The 26,858-nt window shown below is 44.8% G+C and overlaps 1 protein-coding gene across 4 annotated transcripts in view; it reads left to right on the top strand.

The window, feature by feature from the left end:
• The window catches only part of KDM4B (lysine demethylase 4B), a 354,261-nt gene that overhangs the window by 52,140 nt on the left and 275,263 nt on the right, over positions 1 to 26,858 (top strand). For all 4 annotated transcript variants that reach the window (XM_033955335.1, XM_033955336.1, XM_033955333.1 and 1 more), the window contains exon 3: positions 8,203 to 8,378. In XM_033955335.1, the coding sequence (XP_033811226.1) occupies positions 8,203 to 8,378 (176 nt within the window). The remainder of the gene's footprint in view (positions 1 to 8,202; positions 8,379 to 26,858) is intronic.

Below are 26,858 nucleotides of genomic sequence, written 5' to 3'. Positions count from 1 at the left end.
ACAGGTGGTCCTATTGGCTGGCACTCCTCCTGTATCTCCAGTATTCTCTATCTCCCAGCAGGACATGGTAGCTATTCAACTAGCTCCTGAATTCTGGCTGTGACTGGAACTTTATTTTCTCCTGTTGAGGTTTCTCTTCAGTGAGCTGGCAATGCTATTTCTCCTGTTGAGATTTTCTCTTCAGTGAGACAGGGGTGTCCGGCTGAACGGTGCCGGCTTTAGGAGTTACACCTGGGCCCCCCCCCAGGTCCCTGCCTCACCCTCCCGCCATTGCTAGAGGGTCTGACTGGGTCTCAGTTTTTTCTTCTTTCCCTTTACGCAGAGGGTGGTAGACACATGGAACGCGCTTCCGGAGGAAGTGATAGGCCAGAACTCTGTACAGGGATTCAAGAAGGGTTTGGATAAAGGGATAGAGGGGTACAGATAGAACTTGAGGTAGGTTATAGAAGTGGTCAGAAACCACTTCACAGGTCGCAGACCTGATGGGCCGCCGCGGGAGCGGACCGCTGGGCGAGATGGACCTCGGTCTGACCCAGTGGAGGCAACTTCTTATGTTCTCTGTTTAAAAAAAAAAAAAAAAAAAGAGACCACAGTTGCTACATTCTGCCCTGTTATTGCTGCACTACTAGCTCTAACTGGCTTCAACCGGCCCTAACAACAAGCTTGTGAATATGTCTGGTTTTTACTGTTGTTTGAACTTCAGGTTCTGTTTGGGAGTCTTAGTACTGTGGGTTCGGTCATCATACATTTAAGGAATGGATATTTTATTGAGGCTAAGTTTTATGACTAGAAATCCGTTGAGGGAGCTGGGACTTTCCCATTCTTTGCATGCACGCGCTTGGTTTCCTTGTTGGTTACAGCGCGGCAGTAGCGGTGCGATTTCATGCTCGCACTTGTTCTCCTTGTTGGGTTTCAGTGCAGCAGTAATAGTCCTGTTTATTCTGAGGCTCTCTTTCATCGGTGTTTTTCACGGCCATGTGTAGCTGATTGTGCAGGTGCCGGTTTATAGCAGCGCGCATGAGATGGGACATGTTTTTTCTGGCGCTGTGGGCAGCACGCACCATTCTTCTGGTTATTCCCCAAGTCTGATTTTCTTTCTATGCAGGCTGCGGCAGGGTAAATTTTGCGGGGCTTGAATCCGACTATGTTTCTAGGAGCGTTGATGCAGCGGCCATGTGTCAGCGAGAATCAGGCGTGCGCTTGGGTCTCCGGCAATGGCAGGAGAGCTGCAGCGTTCCAGTAGTTTATTTACAGCTGACTTTGGTCAGGGTATGCCGCGGCGTCTCTCCTTTCCGGTTCAGACAAGTTGTTCGTGTTTCACCAGCTTTGGGACAAGCTTAGGCAGGTTTATATGTCTATGGCTGTGTTCCTGCTGTATTCCCTTGAAGGAAGCTGCTAGTTTAATCGGACTCTGGGATTAGCACTCAAGGGGATTACCAGAGAGACTCTAATTTGTGCTAGGTCACCCAGTCTCGGTTTGTCTCCAGACTGGGTCGACATACGATACCTCACGGCACAGTGAGATCAGCAGTAAGATAGTGCCCTGTATTTCACACGGGTATCTCATTGTCTCTCTTGGGGTCCCTGCAGATTGAGCCTTTGTCTGTTGGTAACTGTCCTTCTTATTTGGGCCTCTGTGCTGTGCTGCGCTGCATGTGTCTAGTAGTGGCATAGGATATATATGCCTACCAATTTCCATAATAACACTTCGCATCTTCCTGTGGCCAGGACTCTCTTTCTCTATTTCTGAGAGGGCCTGGACTTCAGATTTCCATTCTTATCACGCTGGTTTTTCCTGTCGCCATCTTCTCATGGCAGCTGCTAGACGGATAGAAGGGCTTCTAACCATGAGCCAGTTACCTATTCTATCAAACCCGCGGAGGAGCGCGCGCTATGTGGCTGTTAGCCTCATCCCTGAAGCTCTCATTAGCGATGTGAGCTTTGTCTGATACCTGTTAGGATGCTGTTGTTTTCCACGGGGCAATGGATGCAGCATCTTGATTGCATCTAGTACGTATTCACTTTAACGGACATACGTATTTCGCTCACGTTGCATGGAGTTCGTACTGTTTCATGGTTCCAGTATACTCCTCTTTACATTGCGAATCTTGATTTTTCCTAGGATAATTTATTTCTTCTTACAGATCCTACAGTTCTATTCCTGCCGTTCCCTAACCTTCTGCACTTCATTCTGAGGGGATCTTGACTTCTTCCAATGACTCTTCAGGCTTTCTCATGAGGGAGAAGATGCTATAATGTCAGGTCAGGAGGCTGTGAAGATTTTCAGGATGCTTGCAACTTTGCATCCTCCTCAGGTTTCCAGTTCGTTTTTGGAGTCTCTATGTTTTGTGTTTCCCTTTTAAGTGTTACTGGTCCTCAGGGCAGTTCTTGTAGTTCTTCGGGAACTAAGGGACGTTGTTCCACTTACTGCATGGTGCCCAAGACGGGGGCATTGGGCAGGCTGGATCCCATTCTGCTGAATTAGTTTCTCAGGGTTACACATTTCTGCAGAAAAACTGGGAGAATATTTACATTTTCACTATGGACTCTGAATCGGCACTAGGTTTGCTTGCCTCTCTTGGAGCAGCGCTTTTGGTTTTGACACATGCCATTTCGCCTACCCAAGGCTTCACAAACATTTTAGAAAATGTGGGCAGTGATACCGTTTTGGTGCTACCAGGCGATTCACCTTATTTCTTCTTGACTGACTGCTTGATTTGGACGTCTTCCAGTCGGGCCATTTGACTGACACGAAAATGGTGGTTTCTTTTCCTCAGTTCTTTGGATGTGAATCTTCAAATTTGCACAGCGCTCTTTTCTCCTGTACTATTTATAGATATATCGGGGAGATGTTTTTATTCATATAGGAGAGAAATGTGTTTCTTCCCAGAGACTAGGGCGATGAGTCACAGTCTCAGGTTTGCATTCTTCTTCGGTCACCATGACCAAGAGTATGGGATTCTGTACAGGTTCTAGGATCCATGTTGCTGACTCCACTGGGAACTTCGGCTTGCTTGCCCATTATAACGCTACAGCAGTTGCTTTTGTTCCGGTGATTCCCGGTATCTCAGGGCTCCAATTATTTGGTAGACTCCTCATGCATCGCTCTGTATGATTTGGTGGCTCAGCGAGATTTCTCTTTTCAAAGGCATGCCTCAGTCTTGGACTAGTTCATGGTCACCAAACATCCCGGGCTGTCAGGTTGGGAGGCTCGGTGTCTTCCATCCTCAGCTCCAGGTGTCTGGTCTTAAGAGGCGACTCAGTACTTGTTCATTCTTCTACTCTGGAGCATGGTCGGGCTACCGTTTCTGGAGCTTCAGACCATTCTTCCAGAATGACGCTGAAGGTCTTTTCAGTCAGTATTATGATGGGGGTATTTCTCTACAGCCTGGGCAGTATGCATAGTATTTGTAGAATCTATGGATTGGCTGCGCCATCCTTGCTATGCAGTTCTGTTGAGTCTTTTGACAGCCGGACTGTTGAATTTCCTGATATCTCAGGATTTGCACACCTAGGGTCCGATCAACATGGATATTCGTACTACTTTGGTATTACGACCTAGCTTTTGAAAAGTCATGGCTGACGTGTACGGGTTATGTGAAGCAGGTTGTTTCTTCTCTTGTCCAAGCGATGCAGACGTCTTCACCGGTGGCTTCTGCTTCCTTTTGGAGGTTTTTCCTTTCTTGGGTACTTCTCCACATTTGCACCCTTACAGAGTTCTATTTTGACACAAGTGTATTGCCGAGGGCTTAGCGTTCAATTCCCTTCAGCTTCAAGTGTCATTCTTAGCTTGTTACAAGGGCTAGGTATATTGCTCTTCACTTCCTTCTCAGCTTCATGTAGTTCAGTTCCTAAACGGAGTACAGTATATTCGGATACCTCTTAGAAAGCCCGTCCGGAGTACAGTCTTAAGGTACTTCTTCGCAGTTTACCGAAGGCTTCATTTCATCCTTGCCTTTTGATACTCTAAAGGGCTGTGCCATTGAACACAGGGTTTCTTGTGGCCATGGCTTCAGCTCGGCAATTTTCTGAGTTGCAGGCTTTGTTTGGCAGGGATTCCTATTTCTGATTTACAAAATCTGGGGTGTCAGTTCGGATGGTCCACAATTTCTTTCTAAGGAGGTGGCATCCTTTCTTTTATGTCACTCTCACTTTTCCTTCATCCTGGGAGGAGAAATGGGGAGACGTGCTTTTATTCACTGCATTTTTTTGAAAGTGTGTAGCGTTCTCAGCGAGCTAGGTTTCTAATGACTTTTAGTTGTTTAGATCACCTTTTTGTATTCTTCACGAGACGCCTCAAACGTATGGCGGCATCCAAAGCTCCATCTCTTGATGGGTCAAGGAGGACATTCTTTACGCTTGCTTGATGGCAGGAAAGCGGTTGGCGAAAGAACTTCATGACCATTCCGCCGGAGGAGTTTTGTCTCGCAGTTACTTGGTCTTCCGAGAGTGCTTTCTCTCAGCATTACTGGTTGGATATGGGGGCGCATGCGGTAGATGCGTTTAGTGCTTTGGTTGTTGCGGAGGCGGCGTTTGCTCCCCACCCAGATTGAGGATTGCTTTGCTACATCCCATTGGTCTCTGGATTCATCTGCTGCTGTTGCTAGGGAAGGAAAAATTATGTTCTTACCTGTTAATTTTCTTTCCCTTAGACGCAGCAGATGAATCCAGAGCCCCACCCTTTCTGGATATTGTCTGTCGGTTTTTTATTTTCCAACTTTCGAAGTTTGTTATTATTGAGGGTTGTATTTTGTATTATTGCCTTTTGAGATTTGTTATGGGAAAGAAGTTTTTTACCTGCTATGCCTATTGATGGTTATGGATGCTTGGGCAAGGAGCTATACTGGAGATATAGGAGGAGTGCCAGCCAATAGGACCACCTGTTAATCAGTTTCTCTATCTCCGCCTGCTGGTAGATGTGTTCTAGCCCATTGATCTCTGGATTCATCTGCTGTGTCTAAGGGAAAGAAAATTAACAGGTAAGAACATAATTTTTAAATGCCTGTGACTAACACACATAATGTGTACCTATTATATCTGGCCCTGAGCATAAGACCTGTCATTGTTCTTTACATACTCAAATGAAGAAGAGAACTCAGAAAACTAGAGAGACTGTGCGAGAGGCTTTTTAGCACACAGATATCCAATACAATGTTATTGACATTGAGAGCATTGGTCTTCATGATTTCTGGAATCGCTGTAGACACTGGTTATTTATTTATTTAAAAAACTTATTATCCGCTTATATCCTAAGTGGCTTACAAGTAAACATAGTTTACAATACATGGGAGTTGTTGATTTTGGGGTTGTTGGGTTTTTTTTAAAGGAAATGATGGAAGCTATTCCTTTTAAGTTCAAGTTTAGAGCCAAGATGTTTGCTGTCCTCTACTATGGCTCTCCATCTATGGAGGCTTGTACAGTGCCTGTTAAGCCTTCTGAAGGATGGAGAATTGGGAAACCCCTCTCTATGCATGCAGACAGATTGCATTCTCTGTAGAGTCCAGATTTAAGAAGCCATAGTTGCTGCACCACTCTTTGATGGTCAAATCTGCTCTCAAGAGAGCAGGAAGTATGAGGACCCATGTCTCGGCTCCCCCAGACAGGGATAGGAGGAAGATTTTTTTTTTTTTTTTAGGGCTTTATGCTCATTTCCTGCATCTAGTCCTACCAGCTCTACACCAACCTTTACTTGAAGTCCTTGGTGGACACTGTTAGAGACTATGGATACTTTCCCACTGGAAAAGGTCACATGCTTTTCACAGGTAGATAATAAGCAGAAGGCGTGCAGAAAACACATAGCTCAGGCCACTTTTGATGTGGCATCCAGACTCTCCACTGTGGGCGTCAGCATGCACAGGCTATCATGGCTGCATCCTTTGGATCTTGAGCTAGCAGTTCAGGAGATGCTGGTGGTCGTTCTATGCTGAAGCAATAATCTTTTGGGGGACAAGGTTGAGGATGTAGCGGACTTCATTAAAAGAGGTCTAATACCATCAAATCCTTGTCTCAGTTTGCTCCTTCTGTAGCCTCCCCTTTCAGAGGGAGTTGGAAGAGTGCCTACCATTCTCAAAGGCATAGGTACAGTCCTTCCAACAGACCCAAACTCTGCGCTCCTGTCTTTGACAGCAGCTGATCCAGAAGACCCAGTCAACTTCACAGTCGTAAGTAGGTGATGAGCTTTAGACTGACTCCAGCACAGCTTAGCTGACATAAAAGTGCCTGTCCCAGAAGGGACACTAGTAGAACGGAGGTTGGAATTTTATTCCAAGAAGGGTGGCCCCTTGTAACCTCAGACCAATGGTTCTGCAAATAATTTGAGGGGGTTACAGACTCAACTGAGGTCAGACTCCTCTAAATTTCCCACTGAGTATGACACAATTTTCCTCTAAGTGCACTTCCTGGTGTTGAGAGCTACTCTCCTCCCTTCTGCAGGCCCATGTGGAAAAACCCATTTCACTCAGAAAAGAAGGGAAGGAATTCTGTTCCAAGCACTTCCTTGTGCCCGAAAAGATAGAAGGATTTTATCCCATCCTAGACCTAAGGGATCTGAACATATTTCTGAACATGAAAAATTCAGGATGATTTCTCTAGGCATCCTCCTTTCCATAATTTAGAAAATGATTGACTATGCTGACTCATAATGTCATGAATTCAGATGGGATTTGTTGAATAAATTCGGGGAGGATTTTATCCTTGTGGATTGTAAAGTCAGACTCACTGGTGCTTGCTCTTATAGCATCACATGACCTCTTGAGGTTTTTTAAATCATGTCTTTAGTCCGGTCATTGTGGTAATAGTTCTGAGCTTGATGTCATCCACAGGGGCTCCTTATGGAGCCCTGCAGTCATGGCACCAATACATTGTCATACAATGATATCATCTGTGCAACATCCCTGACGGATCCAAGGAGCAGAAAACATGACCCATGTGTATTGGCACCATAGAACATTCAAAATACTGAAGGGAATAAACTTAGTAGATAAAGACAGGTGGTTCACCCTCTCCAAGGTAGGGAGAACGAGAGGGCACTCTCTAAAGTTAAAAGGGGATAGATTCCATACAAATGTAAGGAAGTTCTTCTTCATCCAGAGAGTGGTAGAAAACTGGAACGCTCTTCCAGAGTCTGTTATAGGGGAAAACACCCTCCAGGAATTCAAGACAAAGTAGACAAGTTCCTGCTAAACCGGAATGTACGCAGATGAGGCTGGACTCATTTAGAGCACTGGTCTTTGACCAAAGGGCCGCTGCGTGAGCGGACTACTGGGCACTATGGACCACTGGTCTGACCCAGCGGCAATTCTTATGTTCTTATAACTTTTAACCTGGTTTGTGTTTTACCTGTTATAAGCTTGTTTATGAAAGTTTAATCTTATTTAAAATGTGTTGTAATTGTTGCACATGGTCCAGTCACAGATATTTGTACCTGCATATATCTGTATTAAATATTTATAATCATATTTCGTATATGATGGTTTTAGTGGCAGTGCTATGCATTGCCATATGGAGGACCAGGATTTGATTCCAAACTGCATCCTGGACTAGTTACAAAAGGGAGGATGGGGTGTTTAAGTTACCACACAGTGACACCCAGTGGCCACACTTGGACATGCTTATGTACCAGAAGGATTGTTTTATTGTCTAGGATAGACTGGGCATGGAGGTATTATGAAATGCAGACTACAGCCCCTCGATAGTTCTGAATGTTTATAACGTGGTAGCCCAGTAGAGGCCAATAAAGTGGGAAGAAGTTGCCACACTGAATTTTCCTTCTTCTCCCACCCCCTCTCTGCCTTCACATTATGGCCTAGTTGCTAATGTGATAAAAATACATTTAAAAAATGATCTGATTCACCTCACTAGATGAAAGCCATTAGCATTTTCTGTAAATACCATAGAAATTCCAGGTTTTGATTCAAAATTAGTAGATCCATTGGTTCTATTGCCCTGCCTAATGAGAAGACTACCGCCTTGAAAAACAAAATATAAATGTAAATTTTTTCGGAGTGCTATATTTTTGTATACCATGTGATCCTGTGAATAGATTACAGTAAAATGAATGAACAAATTTCACCTAAGCTACTCTTTCTTTAAGTCTTTGTTTTGAGGCTTATGGAATCTTCTTGGGCCTCCTGAGTCTGAAAGGCTGCCTAAAATGGCTGTGAAAATCCATCTAGATAATCTCTCGTGTGTTCTTCCTTCTAGGTTATACCTCCTAAGGAGTGGAAGCCCCGTAAAACATATGATGATATTGACAACATGGTGATTCCTGCACCCATCCAGCAAGTGGTGACTGGGCAATCTGGCTTGTTCACCCAGTACAATATACAGAAGAAGCCTATGACTGTGGGAGATTACCGCCGCTTGGCAAACAGTGAAAAGTATGTATAATAAGCTGTCTGTTCTAATGTCCATGGGGTGCATGTATAATAAGATGGGCTTAGATCAAAAATCACTTTTTCTTGTTTACTCGGAAATAAATATTTCTATGTGACTGGAATATAATGAAGAATAAACTTCCAGTGTAGAACAGAAAATTATCAGCTAAAGCAGTTTCCAGTGCAATAGGAATGGTATGCTGAACCTTAGGGCATTCTGTCCATTTTCACAAGCATACTGCAGAAGGATGTCAATCGTAGCTTTTTAAATCTCCTCCTCTGTCATCAGCAGCAGACAAATTCAGACACATGGGTTTAATCCACGCATTAGCAGGCGGAGATAGAGGACAGTAAATCTGTGATCTCTATATCTCAGATGGCATGCTCTTTACATATCCAGTATACTCTTATCTCCAGCAGGCAGATGGATGGCTTCACTCATTCTCCTGGACCTTGCTAGCATGAGTGGGCTCCCACTGTATTTTTTCTTTGGTCATAGCCTGGGGGGTGTTGGGCTTTTTTTCCTACCTAGGGGATATACCTGGGGAGGGGGGTCAATGTCAATAACCTCCTTCCTCTTCTGCCCTAAAGTTCCCTCCTTAAAAAAGGGATTTGTGGAATATCTAGCAGAGAGAGAGACCCCTGACTGGGGCAGAGGTGGGTTGGCCATCTCCTTCATCAGGGCAGCTCGGGGTGGAGCAAGCACTCACTCTTCGACGCTTGGCTTTTACTTCAGAGATGTGGGAGGGCTCTGGCATTACAAATTTCAACGACGCGGTCTAGCACTACCCATGGGCCGTTCTCTCTGATAGCGGCCTTGCCAGGCATCATCTTTTAAAGTTCCGCCATGGCATTCCTCCTGTTCTTTGGCGGCCCTCGTGCAACCATGGCAAGTCTTCATGCCAAAACTTTGTCCCAATGGTGGAGGCTGCGAAGCGCTGTACCTGCTATGGAAAGTGGCAAACAGCTGATAGCTAATGCAGTGTATGCCAGTGCAAAGGAGATCAGGACCACGAACTGGCTCTTTTCACTGCATAGTCGCTCGGTCCCTCAGTTTCTTGGTTTCTGCAGAACTAAGAAGACGTGTTAACGGCTTTTTAAATTTTTTCGCCTTCCTGCTCTTGCATTTGACTCTTTCAATCAGTTTCATGTTTCTTTTTTCTTTGTCCTTTTACCTCTGGTTAAAGGGGAAAATTTTTTTTTTTTTCCGTTTCGCGGGTTTGGCCCGGCAGGGCCACCTTGGCCTCCACCTTTGGGTTGTACCACCTTGGCCTCCAACTTTGATTTGGCTGAGGCGATCTTTCCATCGATGTCACGCCCACAGTGCAGTTGCTGTGCTCGGCCCATGTCTGTGACTGACTCACATCGCTGGTGTCGCCAGTGTTTTGGACCAGAGCACCATCTGGAAACCTGCACTCCGTGTTCTTCTCTTCAGAAGAGTACTTTGAAAAACTGCCTTCTTCAACAGAAGTTATTGTTCGGTGTCGCTATGGAGGGGGAGTCGACATCACTACCGACACCAGCAGCACCAACCAAGACAACACTGCGTATATCGACACCGGTGGAAACATCTCCGGTGTCGCAATCTTCTGTGGGTAAGCCAGCTAAGAAGCCTTCCCCTGCCCCATCTGGGACTTAGGTCAAAGTGGCATTGAGTCAGTCATGCCGACCTCGGTAAAAGTCCCATAAGTGCCCGGTCCCGATTTCGGTGAGTGCCTCGACATCAGCATCCTCATCACCGGACTGGAGTGCAGCACCAGTGGTACCGGCTAAAAAGAAAACAGTGCCGGTGTTCTCCCTAAAGCAAAAGATTGACAGTTTGCTTTGGAAGGAATTGGGTGAACATTTTCAGATGCTGGTGCCGACTCAAATTATGGCCACGTCTACACCGACTGTCCAAGCTAGGTCGACACCAGCTCTCTGGGTGACGATTCAGCCTGAGCAGATGGCGACACCGACCTAACCTCACATTGATGCTCCACCAGTGCGGAGACCATTGACACGGGAGTCAATTGATCTCACTCCACGGCACCAGTCGTCATCAACTCAAACATCTAGAGAGGCGACACCAGTGCGGTCCCAGAAGGCCTCTCGTAAGATGAAGCATATTGAGCCTTCGACACCGAGTCTTTGTAACCATCCTCATTCCATTCAGGACTAATACTTATTGGGAGACTCGAAGCAAGAACCACTCTCGTCTGATGTTGAGGATTCTGATAGTTCAGATTTACCTCAGCGTCAACCTGCTGCTTTTTCTGAGAGGTCCTCTTTTTCAAAGTTTCTCCGGCAAATGTATGAGGACCTTTCTATTCCATTGGAGGCAGACTCCAGGTATAGTAAACAGTTATCCCAGGACAAGCAGGCAGCATATTTTCACATATGGGTGACGTCATCCACGGAGCCTCAATGCGGACAGCCTTGCAAGCAGACTTGCTTGAAGAACTTAGTAACATAGTAACATAGTAGATGACGGCAGATAAAGACCCGAATGGTCCATCCAGTCTGCCCAACCTGATTCAATTTAAATTTTGTTTTTTTTTTTCTTCTTAGATATTTCTGGGCAAGAATCCAAAGCTTTACCCGGTACTGTGCTTGGGTTCCAACTGCCAAAATCTCTGTTAAGACTTACTCCAGCCCATCTACACCCTCCCAGCCATTGAAGCCCTCCCCTGCCCATCCTCCACCAAACGGCCATACACAGACACAGACCGTGCAAGTCTGCCCAGTAATTGGCCTAGTTCAATATTTAATATTATTTTCTGATTCTAAATCTTCTGTGTTCATCCCACGCTTCTTTGAACTCAGTCACAGTTTTACTCTCCACCATCTCTCTCGGGAGCGCATTCCAGGCATCCATTACCCTCTCCGTAAAGTAGAATTTCCTAACATTGCCCCTGAATCTACCACCCCTCAACCTCAAATTATGTCCTCTGGTTTTACCATTTTCCTTTCTCTGAAAAAGATTTTGTTCTACGTTAATACCCTTCAAGTATTTGAACGTCTGAATCATATCTCCCCTGTCTCTCCTTTCCTCTAGGGTATACATATTCAGGGCTTCCAGTCTCTCCTCATACGTCTTCTGGCGCAAGCCTCCTATCATTTTCGTCGCCCTCCTCTGGACCGCCTCAATTCTTCTTACGTCTTTCGCCAGATACGGTCTCCAAAACTGAACACAATACTCCAAGTGGGGCCTCACCAATGACCTGTACAGGGGCATCAACACCTTCTTCCTTCTACTGACTATGCCTCTCTTTATACAGCCCAGCATCCTTCTGGCAGCAGCCACTGCCTTGTCACACTGTTTTTTCGCCTTTAGATCTTCGGACACTAGGTCCCCAAGGTCCCTCTCCCCGTCCGTGCATATCAGCTTCTCTCCTCCCAGCATATACGGTTCCTTCCTATTATTAATCCCCAAATACATTACTCTGCATTTCTTTGCATTGAATTTTAGTTGCCAGGCATTAGACCATTCCTCTAACTTTTGCAGATCCTTTTTCATGTTTTCCACTCCCTCTTCGGTGTCTACTCTGTTACAAATCTTGGTATCATCTGCAAAAAGGCACACTTTTCCTTCTAACCCTTCAGCAATGTCACTCACATACATATTGAACAGGATTGGCCCCAGCACCGAACCCTGAGGGACTCCACTAGTCACCTTTCCTTCCTTCGAGCGACTTCCATTAACCACCACCCTCTGGCATCTGTCCGACAGCCAGTTTCTGACCCAGTTCACCACTTTGGGCCCTAACTTCAGCCCTTCAAGTTTGTTCAACAGCCTCCTATGAGGAACTGTATCAAAGGCTTTGCTGAAATCCAAGTAAATTTTTAGAAAGTTTGCGACTGCCGTACCGTGCATGTGTGTGTGCCTTACTGCCCAATGTAGGATGCGTGTCTCCTCAGTTCTAAGTTTTCCGCGGAGCCAAGAAGTCCTCGTTTCAATGCTCTGTTCAAAGAGTTAGTTCTACTCATGCCTTCTCTTGTATTTTCTTTACAAGGTCGCTGTGTTTCTTTTTGTGTTTTATTAAAAAAATAAAAATGTAGAAGTTTTGTTTGGTTTTTTCGTCATGTCAAGGCGGAACCTACTCCGTGACCTCAGCCTGCAGGCTTCGATTTAGCTGCGGCAGTTTTTCCTTTTATGTCCCGGCCGATCACAGGCTTCAAGAAGTGTAGCCAGTGGCAATGTGCTATCTCTCTCACTGACCCACACAAGTGGTGTGTTCAGAGTTTAGGGCCTGACCATCGTGCAGAGTTGTGCGCCCGCTGTGCTAGACTTCAACCTCAGGCTCTCAAACGTCGTCGAGTTTAGCTTGAAAAAATATTTGGTGGCATGGATCGGCCTTTGCCTAAGGCCCTGACCCCGATCTCAGCCCCAAACTCGACCTCCACTCCAGTGAAGTCTTCTACGGGGCAAACACCTTTAACCCCGACCTCGACCTTAATCAAACCTTCCTCGTTTGGGAAGTCCTTGTCCTCGGGGAAATCAGCTAAATCTTCGCCTGAGGAGCTGTTATCCTCACTGTCTCCCTCAGGTAAGATAGCTAAGTCAACTCCTCAGGACATGCCACCCTTAGAATCGGTGGTTTTGAAGCTGCCAGGAAACGTGTCTTAAAATCGAGGCAGTGTTCTTCCTTGGAGACTGTAGCCACACCAAATGTACCAGATTTAGTTGTTTTGGTGCCAGTTTTTCAGAACCTGTTGGCAAATCTTCTGCATCAGTGGTTTGGTAACATGCTTACCCAATTAACTCCTGCCTCGACTCTGCTTCCTGCAGTCCAGCCTGAGCACTCAGCAGTATTACAAGGAGTCGAGTCCTTGGCAGTTCCTCGAGCTCAACCTAGTCACTCTATACAAAGAGCTGAGTCCTTAAGACTGCCTCAAGATACCGTGACACAAGGAGCTGAGTCCTTTTTGGTATTTCAACATCGTTCTCCAACTTCCAGTCCTCCCTTCTCACATGCCCTTTTCGAGGCATAGGACGAGGACTCCTGACATTCATCTTCCAGGCTGGATCTGACTCAATCACGGGACCGTGATTCGAGGCCTAGTTCTCCACATCATATGTCAAGGTCTTCATTGAGGCCCAGATCTTCTTCTCGAGACAGGTCTCGTTTATCGAGGCATAGAAAATCCTCAAGGCCACCATTTCCTCTGTCAAGGAAATCTGTTCCAGAGCCTCACCACTCTCGTCAGTCGAGTTCTTCTCCTGCAAGGCTCTCTTTACATTCTATGAGTGGGTCATCTTTGCCTATGGATTCAGATCTCAGGTATCAATACTCCAGAGAGGCTTCACCCTCATTCTCTGCGATGAGAGGAACCTCGAGGTCACCTTCTCCTCCACGGTGTCATACCTCTTCAGATCAGGCATCCTTTACCAAGTTTCTCTGCCAAATGAGTAAAGATCTTAACATCACTTTGGAATCTAACTCAAAATAGTCTGAGGAGTATTTAGAAGAATTGGGTGTGCCTCATCCTCCTAGGGAGTCTCTCAAATTACTCATGAATGGCATTCTTTCTCAAACCTTCAAAAGAAATCTTGAGACACCATACTCCGTTCCTGTTGTGCCAGCAAAGTTGGAATCTCGCTACAGGATGGTCCACTGTAAGGGATTTGAGAAGTCTCAATTATCCAATCAATCTCTTCTCATGGAGTCTTCTTTAAAAAGAACCAATCCTGCCAAGGTTTATGCCACTGTCCCTCCTGGAAGAGAGGGCAGGACCATGGACAAGTTTGGTCGTCGGCTGTATCAAAATTCAATGATGACAAACCGAATTTTGAACTACAACTTTGTCTTCACCTCTTATCTCAAGCATTTCATCAACACGATGCCTGATTATTTTTTTTTCAAATATCTTCCTCAAGATCGACTCTGGGTCAACTTTGCATGCAAATGGTTCAAGCTGCATATGATGCGTTTGAAATGTCCTCTAGAGTCACTGCGTTCTCGGTGGTGATGCACTGTCTTGCCTGGCTCCGCACTGTGGATAAGGACCCGAATCTTTAAGATCACCTAGCTAACATCCCATGCCAGGTTACTCTCTTCATTTCATCCAGGTTCCACCAGATCTTCCCCCAAGAGAGTATCCTTCCAGTCCATTGCAGACCACCCTTCTTCAGGAAGCTCAAGCTCTGCTTAGTCTCCGTGCCATCAAGGAAGTTCCCCTGGAACAGCAGAGCAGGAGGTTTTACTCCCGTTACTTCCTAGTTCCGAAGAAGACAGGGGATCTGCGACCTATATTGGATCTCAGAGCTCTCAACAAATGTCTTGTCAGAGAAAAATTTGGATGCTGTCTCTAGCATCCTTGTATCCCCTTCTAGATCAGAGTGATTCGTTATTCTCTCTGGATCTAAAAGAGGCTTGCACTCACACTCCCATTCATCCAGCCTCGCACATTCCTCAGATTTCGGGTGGGAAATCATCATTTTCAATACAGAGTGCTACCCTTCGGCCTGGCGTCATCTCCCAGAGTGTTCACCAAGTGCCTCGTAGTAGTAGCAGCAGCAGCTCTGCGCAACCATGGTCTTCAGGTTTTCCCTTACCTGGACAACTGGCTCATCAAAGATACAACATCTTGGGGGTTATTGGAGCGACTCAACGGACTACTTGGTTCCTCCAAAGTTTGGGGTTCACAATCAACTTTCCAAAATCCAAGCTAAAGCCCTCTCAGACTCTACAGTTTGTCAGAGCTGTACTGGACATTGTGCAACTCGGAGCATTCCTTCCTCAACAACGTCAGGATGCTCTTATTCGACTTTATCACAAAGTATCATCCCTCACTTCACTCTCAGCGAGATACATGATGGTTCTCCTAGGTTACATGACCTCTACTGTTCACGTGACTCCTTTTGCCAGACTTCACCTCAGAATTCCTCAGTGGACCCTGGCATCAGTGGCGTACCAAGGAGGGGGGGGGGGCGGTCCGCCCCGGGTGCACAGCTGGACAGGTCCAGAAAATTCCTGGGCTGCGATGGCACTGAGTGGCATCGGCGCCCCCTCCGCGACAGCACTGAGTGGCATCGGCGCCCCCTCTGCGACGGCACTGAGCTGCATCGGCGCCCCCCCTGCCCCGCGACAGCACTCAAGTTTGGCCGCCTTCTCCTGGCATCAGCAGAACTTCAGATCGGCAACAAGTGCTCAGTCAAAAGCTTCCCCTGACTCAGCTTCCTGTTTCCGCCCAGGCAGTTCAGTCAGGGGAAGCTTTTGACTGAGCACCTGTTGCCGATCTGAAGTCCTGCTGATGCCGGGAGAAGGAGGCCGAACTTGAGTGCTGTCGTGGGGCAGGGGGGGCGCCGATGCCGCTGAGTGCCATCGCGGAGGGGGGCGCTGATACTGCTGAGTGCCGTCGCAGAGGGGGGACGCCGATGCTCCTGAATGCTGTCACGGGGGGGGCCTTGCTGATCTTGTTGCCAAAATCGGAAAGGTGAGGGAGAAAGATGGACCTGTGGTGGATGGAGAGATTGAGAGAAGGGGACAGATGATGGATGTGGAGAGAAGAGGGCAGATGATGGAAGTGGGGAAAAGAGAGAGAAGGGGCATATGATGGAAGTGGAGAGAAGGGGAAGAGAGAAGAGGGCAAATGATGGAAATGGGGGAAAGAGAGAGACGGGGCAGATGATGGGGGAGAGAGAAGGGAGCAGATGATAGAAGTGGGGGAAAGAGAGAAAAGGGGCAGATGATGGAAGTGGAGAGAAGGGGGAGAGAAGAGGGCAGATAATGGAAGTGGGGGAAAGAGAAAGAAGGGGCAGATGATGGAAGTGGAGAAAGGGGGAGAGAGAAGAGGGCAGATAATGGAAATGGGGGAAAGAGAGAGAAGGGGCAGATGATGGAAGTGGGGGAAAGAGAGAGAAGGGGCAGATGATGGAAGGAGGGAGGAAAGAGAGAGAAGGGGCAGATGATGGAAGTGGGGAGAGAGAAGAGGGCAGATGATGGAAGGAGGGGGGAAAAAGAGAGAAGGGGCAGATGACGGAAGTGGAGAGAAGGGGGAGACAGAAGAGGGCAGATGATGGAAGTGGGGGAAAGAGAGAGAAGGGGCAGATGATGGAAGTGGGGAGAAGGGGCAGATGAGGGAAGAGGGCAGATGATGAAGGAGGGGGGAAGAGAGAGAATGGGCAGATGATGGAAGTGGAGAGAAGGGGCAGAGAGAAGAGGGCAGATGATGGAAGTGGGGGGAAAGAGAGAGAAAGGGCAGATGATGGAAGTGGGGAATGAGAAGAGGGCAGATGATGGAAGGAGGGGGAAAGAAAGAGAAGGGGCAGATGATGGAAGTGGGGAGAGAGAAGAGGGCAGATGATGGAAGGAGGGGGAAAAGAGAGAAGGGGCAGATGATGAAGTGGAGAGAAGGGGGAGAGAGAAGAGGGCAGATGATGGAAGTGGGGGGAAGAGAGAGAAGGGGCAGATGATGGAAGTGGGGAGAGAGAAGAGTGCAGATGATGGAAGTGAGGGAAAGAGAGAAGGGGCAGATGATGGAAGTGGAGAGAAGGGAGAGAGAGAAGAGGACAGAGGATTGAAGGAGGGGATAAATAAAAGAAGGGCACCTGATGGGGCAAAAGGATTGAGTTAGGGAAATACTGGAGGGGGTGAGGGAAAGAGGTGGCGAGCTGTAGGTAGACAGTAAAAAAGGAAATTGATGAGAGGGTAGTAAGAACGTAATCTAGATGGATGCTGAAAGTAAACTGAAAAAGAAAATGAGGGAAGAAAGGGATTGCAGAAGAGAGGTGTAGGAGAGGGAAGGAGAGGAGAGAGATGCCAGACCAATGGGGGTGAAAGGAGAGATGGAAGGGGGAGGCATACAGTTTCTGGAAGGGGCATAGAAAGAGAGAAGATGCCATATAGGGGCAGAGAGATGGCAGACAGTGGATGGAAGGAAGAGAGTAACAAGAAGATGAGGAAAGCAGAAACCAGAGAAGACAAAGGTAGAACAAAAATTTTCTATTTATTTGTTGCTTTAGGAGACATGTGTCACTGTTTCTGTGGTGTTGCATTGTATGCAGAGTCCAGCTTCTTGCTGGTTCAATTTAACCTTTGTCTATGTATTTCTATTTTATCCCCCCTTTTACAAAACTGTGGAACGTTTTTTAGCGCCAGCCGTGGTGTTAGCAGCTCTGATGCTCAGAATTCTATGAGCGTTTGAGCTGTTACCACCATGGCTAAAATCCACACTACAGTTTTGTAAAAGAGGGAGGGGTTAGTTTGTGATGACATATTCCATACTAGGTGAAGGTATTTTCTGTGTTCGAAAGACATGGTTTTCTGTTAAGATTGACGGTGTAGGATTGATCTGTACTAGTCTGGCTTGTTTAGTTTTACAATGGGTGTATTGATGTTGTACTGCTCACTGCATATGTAAGATGCTGCCTTTTCCTAGACGTGTGGCTTGTTACTAAAAATCATGTTTTTCGTACAGATGGGGGGGAGGTGCCAAGAAATGATGGGCCCCGGGTGTCACATATGGTAGGTACGCCACTGCCTGGCATCTCAGTGGGCGCAGGCTTTCGACCCACTCTCTCAGCACATTACAGTGATTCCTTCATTGAGACAGTCTCTCCACTGGTGGATGCTCTCTTCTAATCTCTCCAGAGGTTTACTGTTTCAAACGCCCCCTCATCAGAAGGCCCTCATCACAGATTCCTCGACCTATGCTTGGGGGGGCTCATCTTGATGGTCTCCGTACTCAAGGCCATTGGTCCAGCACAGATCGTCAGTGTCATATAAATCTGTTGGAACTCAGAGCAATCTTCAGTGCTCTCAAAGCTTTTCAGCATCTTCTTCATGATCAAGTACTGTAGTCCTCATTCGTACAAACAATCAAGTCGCCATGTACTACATCAACAAGCAGGGAGGAACAGGATCTCTCCCTCTCTGCAAGTAAAGCTCAAAAGGTGTGGAATTGGGCAATCTGTCACAACACCTTTTTTGAAAGCGGTCTACATTCAAGGAGAAAAAAACTGTCTGGCGGACAAATTGAGTCGTCTTGTACAACCTCACGAATGGACACTCAATTCCTTGCCTCTCCATCACATTTTTTCTCAGTGGGGGACTCCTCAGATAGATCTCTTTGCATCTCCCCATATCAACAAACTGCCTTACTTCTGTTCCAGGATATAATCTCCTCACCGTCTGGAGGTAGATACGTTCCCTAGAAAGAAAATGGCGACACAATAAAACACTCGACAACCTTCAAAAATACAGGGAAAACGTTTCATTATATAAGACAAAAATCAATCTGGCAAAAAAATCTTATTATTCCAATAAAATTGAAAAAGCAAAAAACTCTTCTATACTCTACAGCATTTTAAAATCTATGGATCCAAAAAATAAAATAAACAACTCTACACTAAAATCTTCCCTAAAAGCTCAAGAATTAGCTGATGCATTCACACAAAAGATAAATAATATTCGCAATTCCTTTCCACAAAATACACTAACCGACCTCATAACCATCGACCGAACAGAACTCATTCCGACAGCAAAATGCTCAAATTTCAAAATCCCCTCACTTCAAGATATCGAATCCCTATTTCAACAAGTAAACTTAAAAAGCTCCCGATCTGAAATCATTCCACCTTTTTACCTGAAAAAACATTTCTCACACTTTGGCCCTTTCATACTGTCACTCATACAGAATAGCTTACTTACTTCTACAGTCCCTCCTCAATGGAAGACTGCTTCCATCACCCCCATCCTCAAAAATTATAAAACCAGCATCAATGAATCAACCAATTACCGTCCAATAGCAAACATACCATTTATAGCTAAATTAACAGAAAAACTGATCTTTAATCAACTTTCTGATTTCATTGAGAAAACTAATGCATTACATCCTAATCGAACAGGATTTAGAAAATTCCATAACACTGAATATTCTCTAATAGGTCTAACCTCGAACATCCAATATTACCTAGACCACCACAAATCCGTTATACTCTTCTCTTTAGACATTTCTGCTGCCTTTGATACCATTGATCACGATTTACTCTTAAATAGACTTGAAGAAAAAGGAATAAATGAGAGTTTTAGCATGGTTTAAGTCGTATCTTGCTAATCGTACTTCCTTTGTTAGATTCAATAACGAAGATTCCACCTCTTACACTTCAACATTTGGAATACCTCTAGGATCCATCTTGTCCCCTTTACTATTTAACATTTTCCTCTCACCACTATTAGAGCTCTGTCAGGCTATAGGCTTTATTCCATTTTCATACGCAGACGACATCCAACTTATCCATCCCTTGGATCCGGAAAATAACATAGAAATCTCTTCCATTAACCACAAACTAGAACAAATACAAAATTGGCTCAATTCAAACAAATTAGTTTTAAATATCAATAAAACTAAGTCTATGTTATTCAACTGGAAAAAAGATATAACTCTCTCAAAACCGTTTAATCTCAATAACACCTCACTCAACTTGGTATCCTCTGTTAAAATTCTTGGGGTACTTATAGATGATAAATTAATCTATCACGAACATATTTCCCTCATCGTTAAAAATTGTTTCTTCAAATTACGTCAGATTAGGTCAGTTGCCAAATTTCTTAGTTTATCTTCATTAAAGATACTAATCCACTCCTTTATAATATCAAAAATTGATTATTGCAACGCCCTATTTATTAACATTACACAAAAAGAAAAAAGGAGACTACAGATAATTTAGAACACGGCCATAAAATTAATTTACAATGCGAAAAAATATGACCACGTTTCCCCACTATTAATAGATGCTCACTGGTTACCGATTGGTCACAGGATTTTGTTTAAAATAATGCTTCTTATTTTTAAGACCTTAGCATCTGGCGAACCACAATTTATTTCAAGGACACTAATACCATATAAAACCCAACACTTACTGCGATCATCAGATCAAAATTTACTGTCAGTTTCTTCTTTGAAAATCATAGGAACAAGAAGATTGGATATGTTCACAGTGACGGGACCCCAATGGTGGAATGCCCTCCCCCAGTATATTAGATCTGAACACGATATTGTAACATTTAAAAAACTTTTAAAAACATATTTATTTAAAGATGCTTTTAATTCTTGAAACTTTTACTTGTTTTAGAGATACTCCTTGAATTGTGCTTTGGTAATTTGTACCCTTTCCTCTTGTTTTTCCCTTTTTTTTTTTTTTTAATTTCCATACCCAACATTGTAACTTTTTAACTCCTTTCCTAACCCCTTCTGTACGTTTTTATTGAAATTATATTGTTAATGTGTTAGTTTCTTTGTTTTCTCTGCTTAGACTATGTACATCGCCTAGCAATTTTAATAGGCGATTCATCAAATACTAAAATAAACTTGAAACTTGTTTCTTCTGGAATGGACAAATCAGTTTCTGTATTCTGCATTTCCTCCATTCCCTCTCATTCTCAAGACACTTGTCAAACTCAAACAAGAACATGCCACCATGATTCTGATAGCTCCTCAGTGGCCCAGGCAACCTTGGTTCTCCCTTCTACTTCAACTCGGCAACAGGGAGCCATTTCTTCTACCAGTTTTTCCTGTCTCTGCTTACACAGAGTCAGGGATCTCTGCTTCATCCCAACCTGCAGTCTCTACACCTGACAGCTTGGTACCTCTCAAAGTAACTGCCACTCTCCAGTTCTCTCAATCTGTCAAACACATTTTAGAGGCTTCTGGGAAGCCTACCTCTAGGCAATGTTACAACCAGAAATGGACTAGATTTTCTGCTTGGAGCACCATTCATCACAAGGAGCCTCAATCTTCCTCCTTGTCTTCAGTTTTAGATTACCTGTTCCATTTATCTCAGTCAGGTCTCAAATCAACATAGATTCGAGTCCATCTCAGTGCAATTGCTGCTTTCCATCAGCCTATCGAAGGGAAACCCCTTTCTACTCACCCTATGGTTTACAGATGCATGAAAGGACTTTTGAATGTCAGGCCACCTCTCAAATCGCCTCCAGTGGTTTGGGATCTCACTGTTGTTCTTGCTCAGATGATGAAGCCTCCATTTGAACCAATGGCTTCGGCTCATCTCAAATATCTCACTTGGAAAGTGGTTTTCCTCATTGCTCTCATGTCTGCTCGCAGAGTCAGTGAGCTACAAACTTTAGTAGCAGACCCACCTTTCACAGTATTCCATCATGATAAAGTGGTCATCTGTATTCATCTGAAATTCATACCTAAGGTGTTTTCAGCATTTCATCTCAATCAATCTATTATACTTCCAGTGTTTTTTCCAAAGCCTCATTCTTATGCTGGAGAAACAGCTCTTCATACTCTGGACACTTTTGTGTGCTTTGGCGTTCTACTTACAAAGGACTAAGCCACACAAATCTGCTCCTCAACTCGTTATCTCCTTTGATCCAAACAAGTTAGGACATCCAGTTTCCAAGCACACCATCTCCAATGGTTGGCTGCTTGCATCTTTTTCTGCTATGCTCAAGCTGGACTGCATCTACAGGGTCGAGTCATAGCCCATAAAGTCAGAGCCATGGCGGCATCTATTGCTTTCCTTAGATCTACCGAGGAAATCTGCAAAGCTTCCACTTGGTCCTCAGTTCATACCTTCCCCTCTCATTATTGTCTGGATTCATTTTCCAGATGGGATGGCCAGTTTGGCCATGACAGTGTTGCAAAATTTATTCTCCTGAATTGCCAACACTCCCACCATTCCATTCTAGTTAGCTTGGAGGTCACCCATATGTGAGAATATGCTGCCTCTGGATCTCAAGGAAGCCTACACACATATACCAGTTCATCAGGCTTACCGCAAATACCTTTGTTTTCCCGTAAACAGATGTCATTATCAGTACAAGGTTCTTCCTTTCGGCCTGGCATCTTCTCCCAGGGTTTTAATGAAGTGCCTGATTGTTGTGGCTGCATATCTCCGATCCCACAGTCTTCAAGTCTTTCCTTATCTGGACAACTGGCTGATCAAAGCTGTTTCATCGCAGGAGGTGGTTCTAGCAACATCTTAGACCATTTCATTCCTACAAGCTTTGGGATTCAAAATCAATTTCCTCAAGTCTCACCTAATTCTGACTCAATGTCTGCAATTCATTGGGGCTATCCTCGATACTACTCTCATGAGAGCGTTTCTCCCTCCAGATCGCCTGGACACTATTCTCATCCTCTATCAACAGATGTTGAAGATACACACCATCGTGGTGAGACGCATGATGGTTCTCCTAGGCCACATGGCTTCCACAGTTCATGTAACTCCACTAACAAGGCTGCATCTTCACATTCCTCAGTGGACCCTTGCTTCTCAGTGGTCTCAAGCAACAGATTGTTTAGCACAACATATATCTGTCACATCATCTCTTCAGCAGTCGCTTCAATGGTGGATGACCTCTTTCAATCTATCCAGAGGTCTACTTTTTCATTTGTCCCCCTCACCAGAAAGTGATAACAACGGAAGCATCTCCTTTGTTTTTTTTGTTTTTTTTATTGATTATTTTCAACATTTATTACATTCATTCAAACATAAGATATGGATTATAAAGAAATTATACACTATCCAAAAACCAAATTTTACGCCCTTAGGCACATATCCATCTAGCCCACTAATGAAGGAAGACATCTCATTATTCATATAAACTTAACAGGAAATACAAAATAGATATGGAGAGAGGAAGAAAAAAGAACAGATTTACCCCCCTTCAAAAACCTATATACCTCTTAGGACGCTATTATATAAACCCCCCACTAAAGAAAGCTAGTAATTAGTCTTGTTTCCTTCCTTTAAGAAAAAGTTCTAATTGGGAAGGTTCCCAAAACACATAATCTTTGTCTTGAAGATGCAGAATACATTTACAGGGAAATTTAAGGAAAAACGTTGCACCCAATTCAAGAACTTTAGGACGTAAAGCCAAAAAAGCTTTCCTCCTATATTGAGTAGCCCTTGCCACATCAGGGAACATTAAAACCTTATCTCCACAGAATTTTGCCTCTCTATTCTAGAAATATAGCTTCAACATTAAAGTTTTATCTAGTTCATTAACACAGGTAATTAAGAGAGTAGCCCGGGTTTGGATCAAATCTTGAGAATCTTCAAGAAATTTTGTTAAATCTACCTCTATAATACTCAATTGATCCATTCCCCCTTCTACTGGAACTTTTTTCTTTTGAGGTATATAAAAGAAGTTAGAGAACATCATGGTGTCAGAATTAATGACCCCTAATATCTCCTTGAGATACTTTCTCAATAGTATCTCAGGAGATAGTAAGTGAGTCACTGGGAAATTAACTAATCTCAGATTCCTTGATCTAACCTGATTCTCACTCATTTCCAACTTATAGTGAATATTCAGGGAGTCTTTTGTTACTGCCACCATAGATGACTGTAAGTTCTTTATCTGCTTTCCAAGAGAAAGCGTACGTTGATCTAAATTCCCGATGTTAGCATCTACATTTCCCAATTTATCAGCAACTTCATTGGAGAAAACTTGAACATGATTAGTAACTTTCCTTAACATCACCTCCATCCTCGTATTCAAAGTCCACAAATCTTTTAAGGTAACTTCCTCTGGATTTTCTTCCAACCCCTCTGACTGATTAATTATTCCAGGAAAAACTTGAGGCATCTGCGAAAAAACAATCTCCGCAGTTTGTTGGAGGTCAGAGGCTTCAAAAGAAGCCCCTTGCGAACCTGTAGGTTCCAAGTTCCTGGGAAGATCAGGAGGGAGGGGAGGGGTACGCTCTGGAGAACTCAGGGAAGCTCCTGAAAATGAGTCAGGTTTATCTACTGACCTCATGGAACCTGGTAACAACAAATGTTTATCCATAGGTCCAACAATAACTGGTGTTGAGACTCGAGGTTTCCCCTTGCGCTTCCCCATATCAATCAGGGAACAAGCATATAGCACAGTTAGGTAATTAAATTCAACTTAACTTAAAGCTGTTCACACTCCAGAAGCTCCAGTGGCTCTCAAGGGGCTCGTAAGGGGCATGACCTGCCCCTCAGGGCACGCCCCTCCGGCCGCGTGTCTGTGGCCGAGCCACAGGAGGAGGCACTTCTTATCTCCCGGGCTGCAGGACCCGATGTTGTGGGTGTCCAGTCAGTGCCTGTTAGCAATAGGCACTGCAGTATTGGGAGAGACACTCCAAGGGAACAGAAGGCAAAACAGCTCACAGATAACTCCCTGGTCTCCTATCACTGCGCCCTCCAGGAAATGCTTCCCCTGGAAGCATCTCCTTATTCCTGGGGGGCGCACCATGATGGCCTTTAAACTTAAGGTCACTGGTATGCCAGGGAGCACAAATTTCACATCAATTTGCTGGAGTTCCGAGCAATATATTATGCTCTCAAAGCTTTTTAACACCTCTTGAGTCCTCAAGTCCTCCTCCTTCGCACAGACAATCAAGTAGCAATGTACTATATAAACAAACAAGAAGGCACAGGCTCTCTCCTGTTATGTCAGAAAGCCCAGAAAATCTGGCTTTGGGCAACAGCTCGCAATCTTTTCTTAAAGGCTGTCTACATTCAGGGGGAGAAGAATTCCCTAGCAGACAACCTCAGCAGAATTCTTCAACCTCACAAATGGACTCTCCATTCTGTAGCTCTTCATCCATTCTTTGCTCAATGGGGCACTCCACAAGTGGACTTATTTGCAGCACCCCACAATCACAAGCTGCCCCAGTTCTGCTCCAGACTATACTCTCCTCACCATCTGAAAGCAGATACATTTCTTCTGAACTGGATAAACATGTTTCTTTTCACATTTCTGCCCACTCCTCTTGTACTAAAGACTGTTCAAACTCAAACGAGAGTCAGCCACCATGATTCTCATTGCTCCTCGTAGCCCAGGCTGCATTGGTTCTCCCTTCTACTTCAATTCAGCTCCAGGGAGCCAATTTCTCTGCTAATCTTTCCTACTCTGCTTACTCAGAATCAAGAATCTCTTCTACATCCCAGCCTGCAATCGTTACACCTGACAGCTTGTTTTTTCTTGGGCTGAAACTATGAGTTTCATCTCTCCCAGCCTGTCCACAATATTATTGACGTCTCTAGGAAACCAGCCACACAGCAGTTATCAACAAAAGTGGAATAGGTTTTCTTCTGTGTCGTCTTCACCATCATCATGATCCAACTTCCTTGTCAGTGGACCTGGTGTTGGATTATCTATGATGCAAACAGGAGAAACCGCCCTCACACCGGTGAACAGCAAACACAAAACCAAAGGTGACCAATTGGTGTTCAATCTCTTTATTGGTAAAGACTTGACACGATCGTGTTTCAGCCCACAAGGGCCTGCCTCAGGAGTCTTTTTTTTTTTTTTTTTTTTTTTTAATTTAATATTTTATTGAACAAAATGAAAACAATACACAGGCAGCATGCCAACAGCAAAAGTACATTGCCCATATGTAATAACATAACCCCCCCACCCCCCCACCGAGTGATACAATATAGGCCTAAAACAAAGGAAGATGAAAATGAAAATAAGAATAGTTCAAAGAAAACCCCGCCAGGAGCCATAACGAGACCACTGACGATGAAACGTACCACAGGAATCATTATTTAAAGCAGTCAGTTTAGACATCAAGTAAATTTGGTCAATCTTATGTAACAGTTCAGTACGAGAAGGCAAAGAGGCACGCTTCCAATATGTAGCCACAGTGAGTCTAGCTGCCGTAGCAACCAGGGCCACAAAATGATTCTGATCCACATCCAAACTCCCCAAAGGATAGTTAAGTAAAAATATTTCCATACGCAATAGAATGGGTAGGTGTAATACATCAATCATCAGTTGTTGAACCATCTTCCAAAAAGGTACAATCTTAACACAATCCCACCAGATATGCCCAAAAGTGCCCAGACACCCACAGTTACGCCAGCAGTGTCCATCTCCACAGTGATAGAAACGGTGCACCTTTTCCGGCGTAAGGTACCACTGAAATAGCATCTTATACCCTTGCTCAACTAAGGGGGATGCTAAAGAGACTCTCAGCAATGTACCATAAAGGCAGTCCCATTGTTGATAATCAAAGGCCTTACCCAGCAAGAGTTCCCAACGATGTTCATATGTGCGGGCCTGTGGCCTAGTGTATAAAAGAGCCCTATAAAGACGTGAAATAAGGCCCACCCCAAATCCCATCCTAAAAACTTGGAGAAAAGCAGAGTCTGCCCCTTCCCACTCAGGGATCACCCTTTTCACCATAAAATCTCGAAGTTGGACATAGGCGAAAAAATCCGTAGAGGGGAGGTCATATATAGATTGCAAGGCAGCAAAGGGTACCAGATGTCCATCCACTATCAGCTGACCTAGGACCCTAAGTCCCTCCATTTCCCAACGCCGAAAAATCACAGTATCTCTAGCAGGCAGGAAATCAGGGGCAAATCTAATGGGAGTAGCATAGAAATAGCGCTGACGTGGAAACCAAGCTCGTCGAACCCGGCTCCACGCATGCAAAGTACACTCCATCCCATAAGATGTCCCAGTCTGCAGATCCCGAAGGATATCAAAAGACAGCCAGGGCACTGCTGCCAATGGGTAGGCAGGTTGTAAAGCCTGTTCCAGAGAG

Source organism: Geotrypetes seraphini, chromosome 8, assembly GCF_902459505.1.
Source record: "Geotrypetes seraphini chromosome 8, aGeoSer1.1, whole genome shotgun sequence".
Taxonomy (NCBI): Eukaryota; Metazoa; Chordata; class Amphibia; order Gymnophiona; family Dermophiidae; genus Geotrypetes; species Geotrypetes seraphini.
The sequence above is the reverse complement of the archived record's forward strand: the minus strand, read 5'-3'. Positions and strand labels throughout refer to the sequence as shown.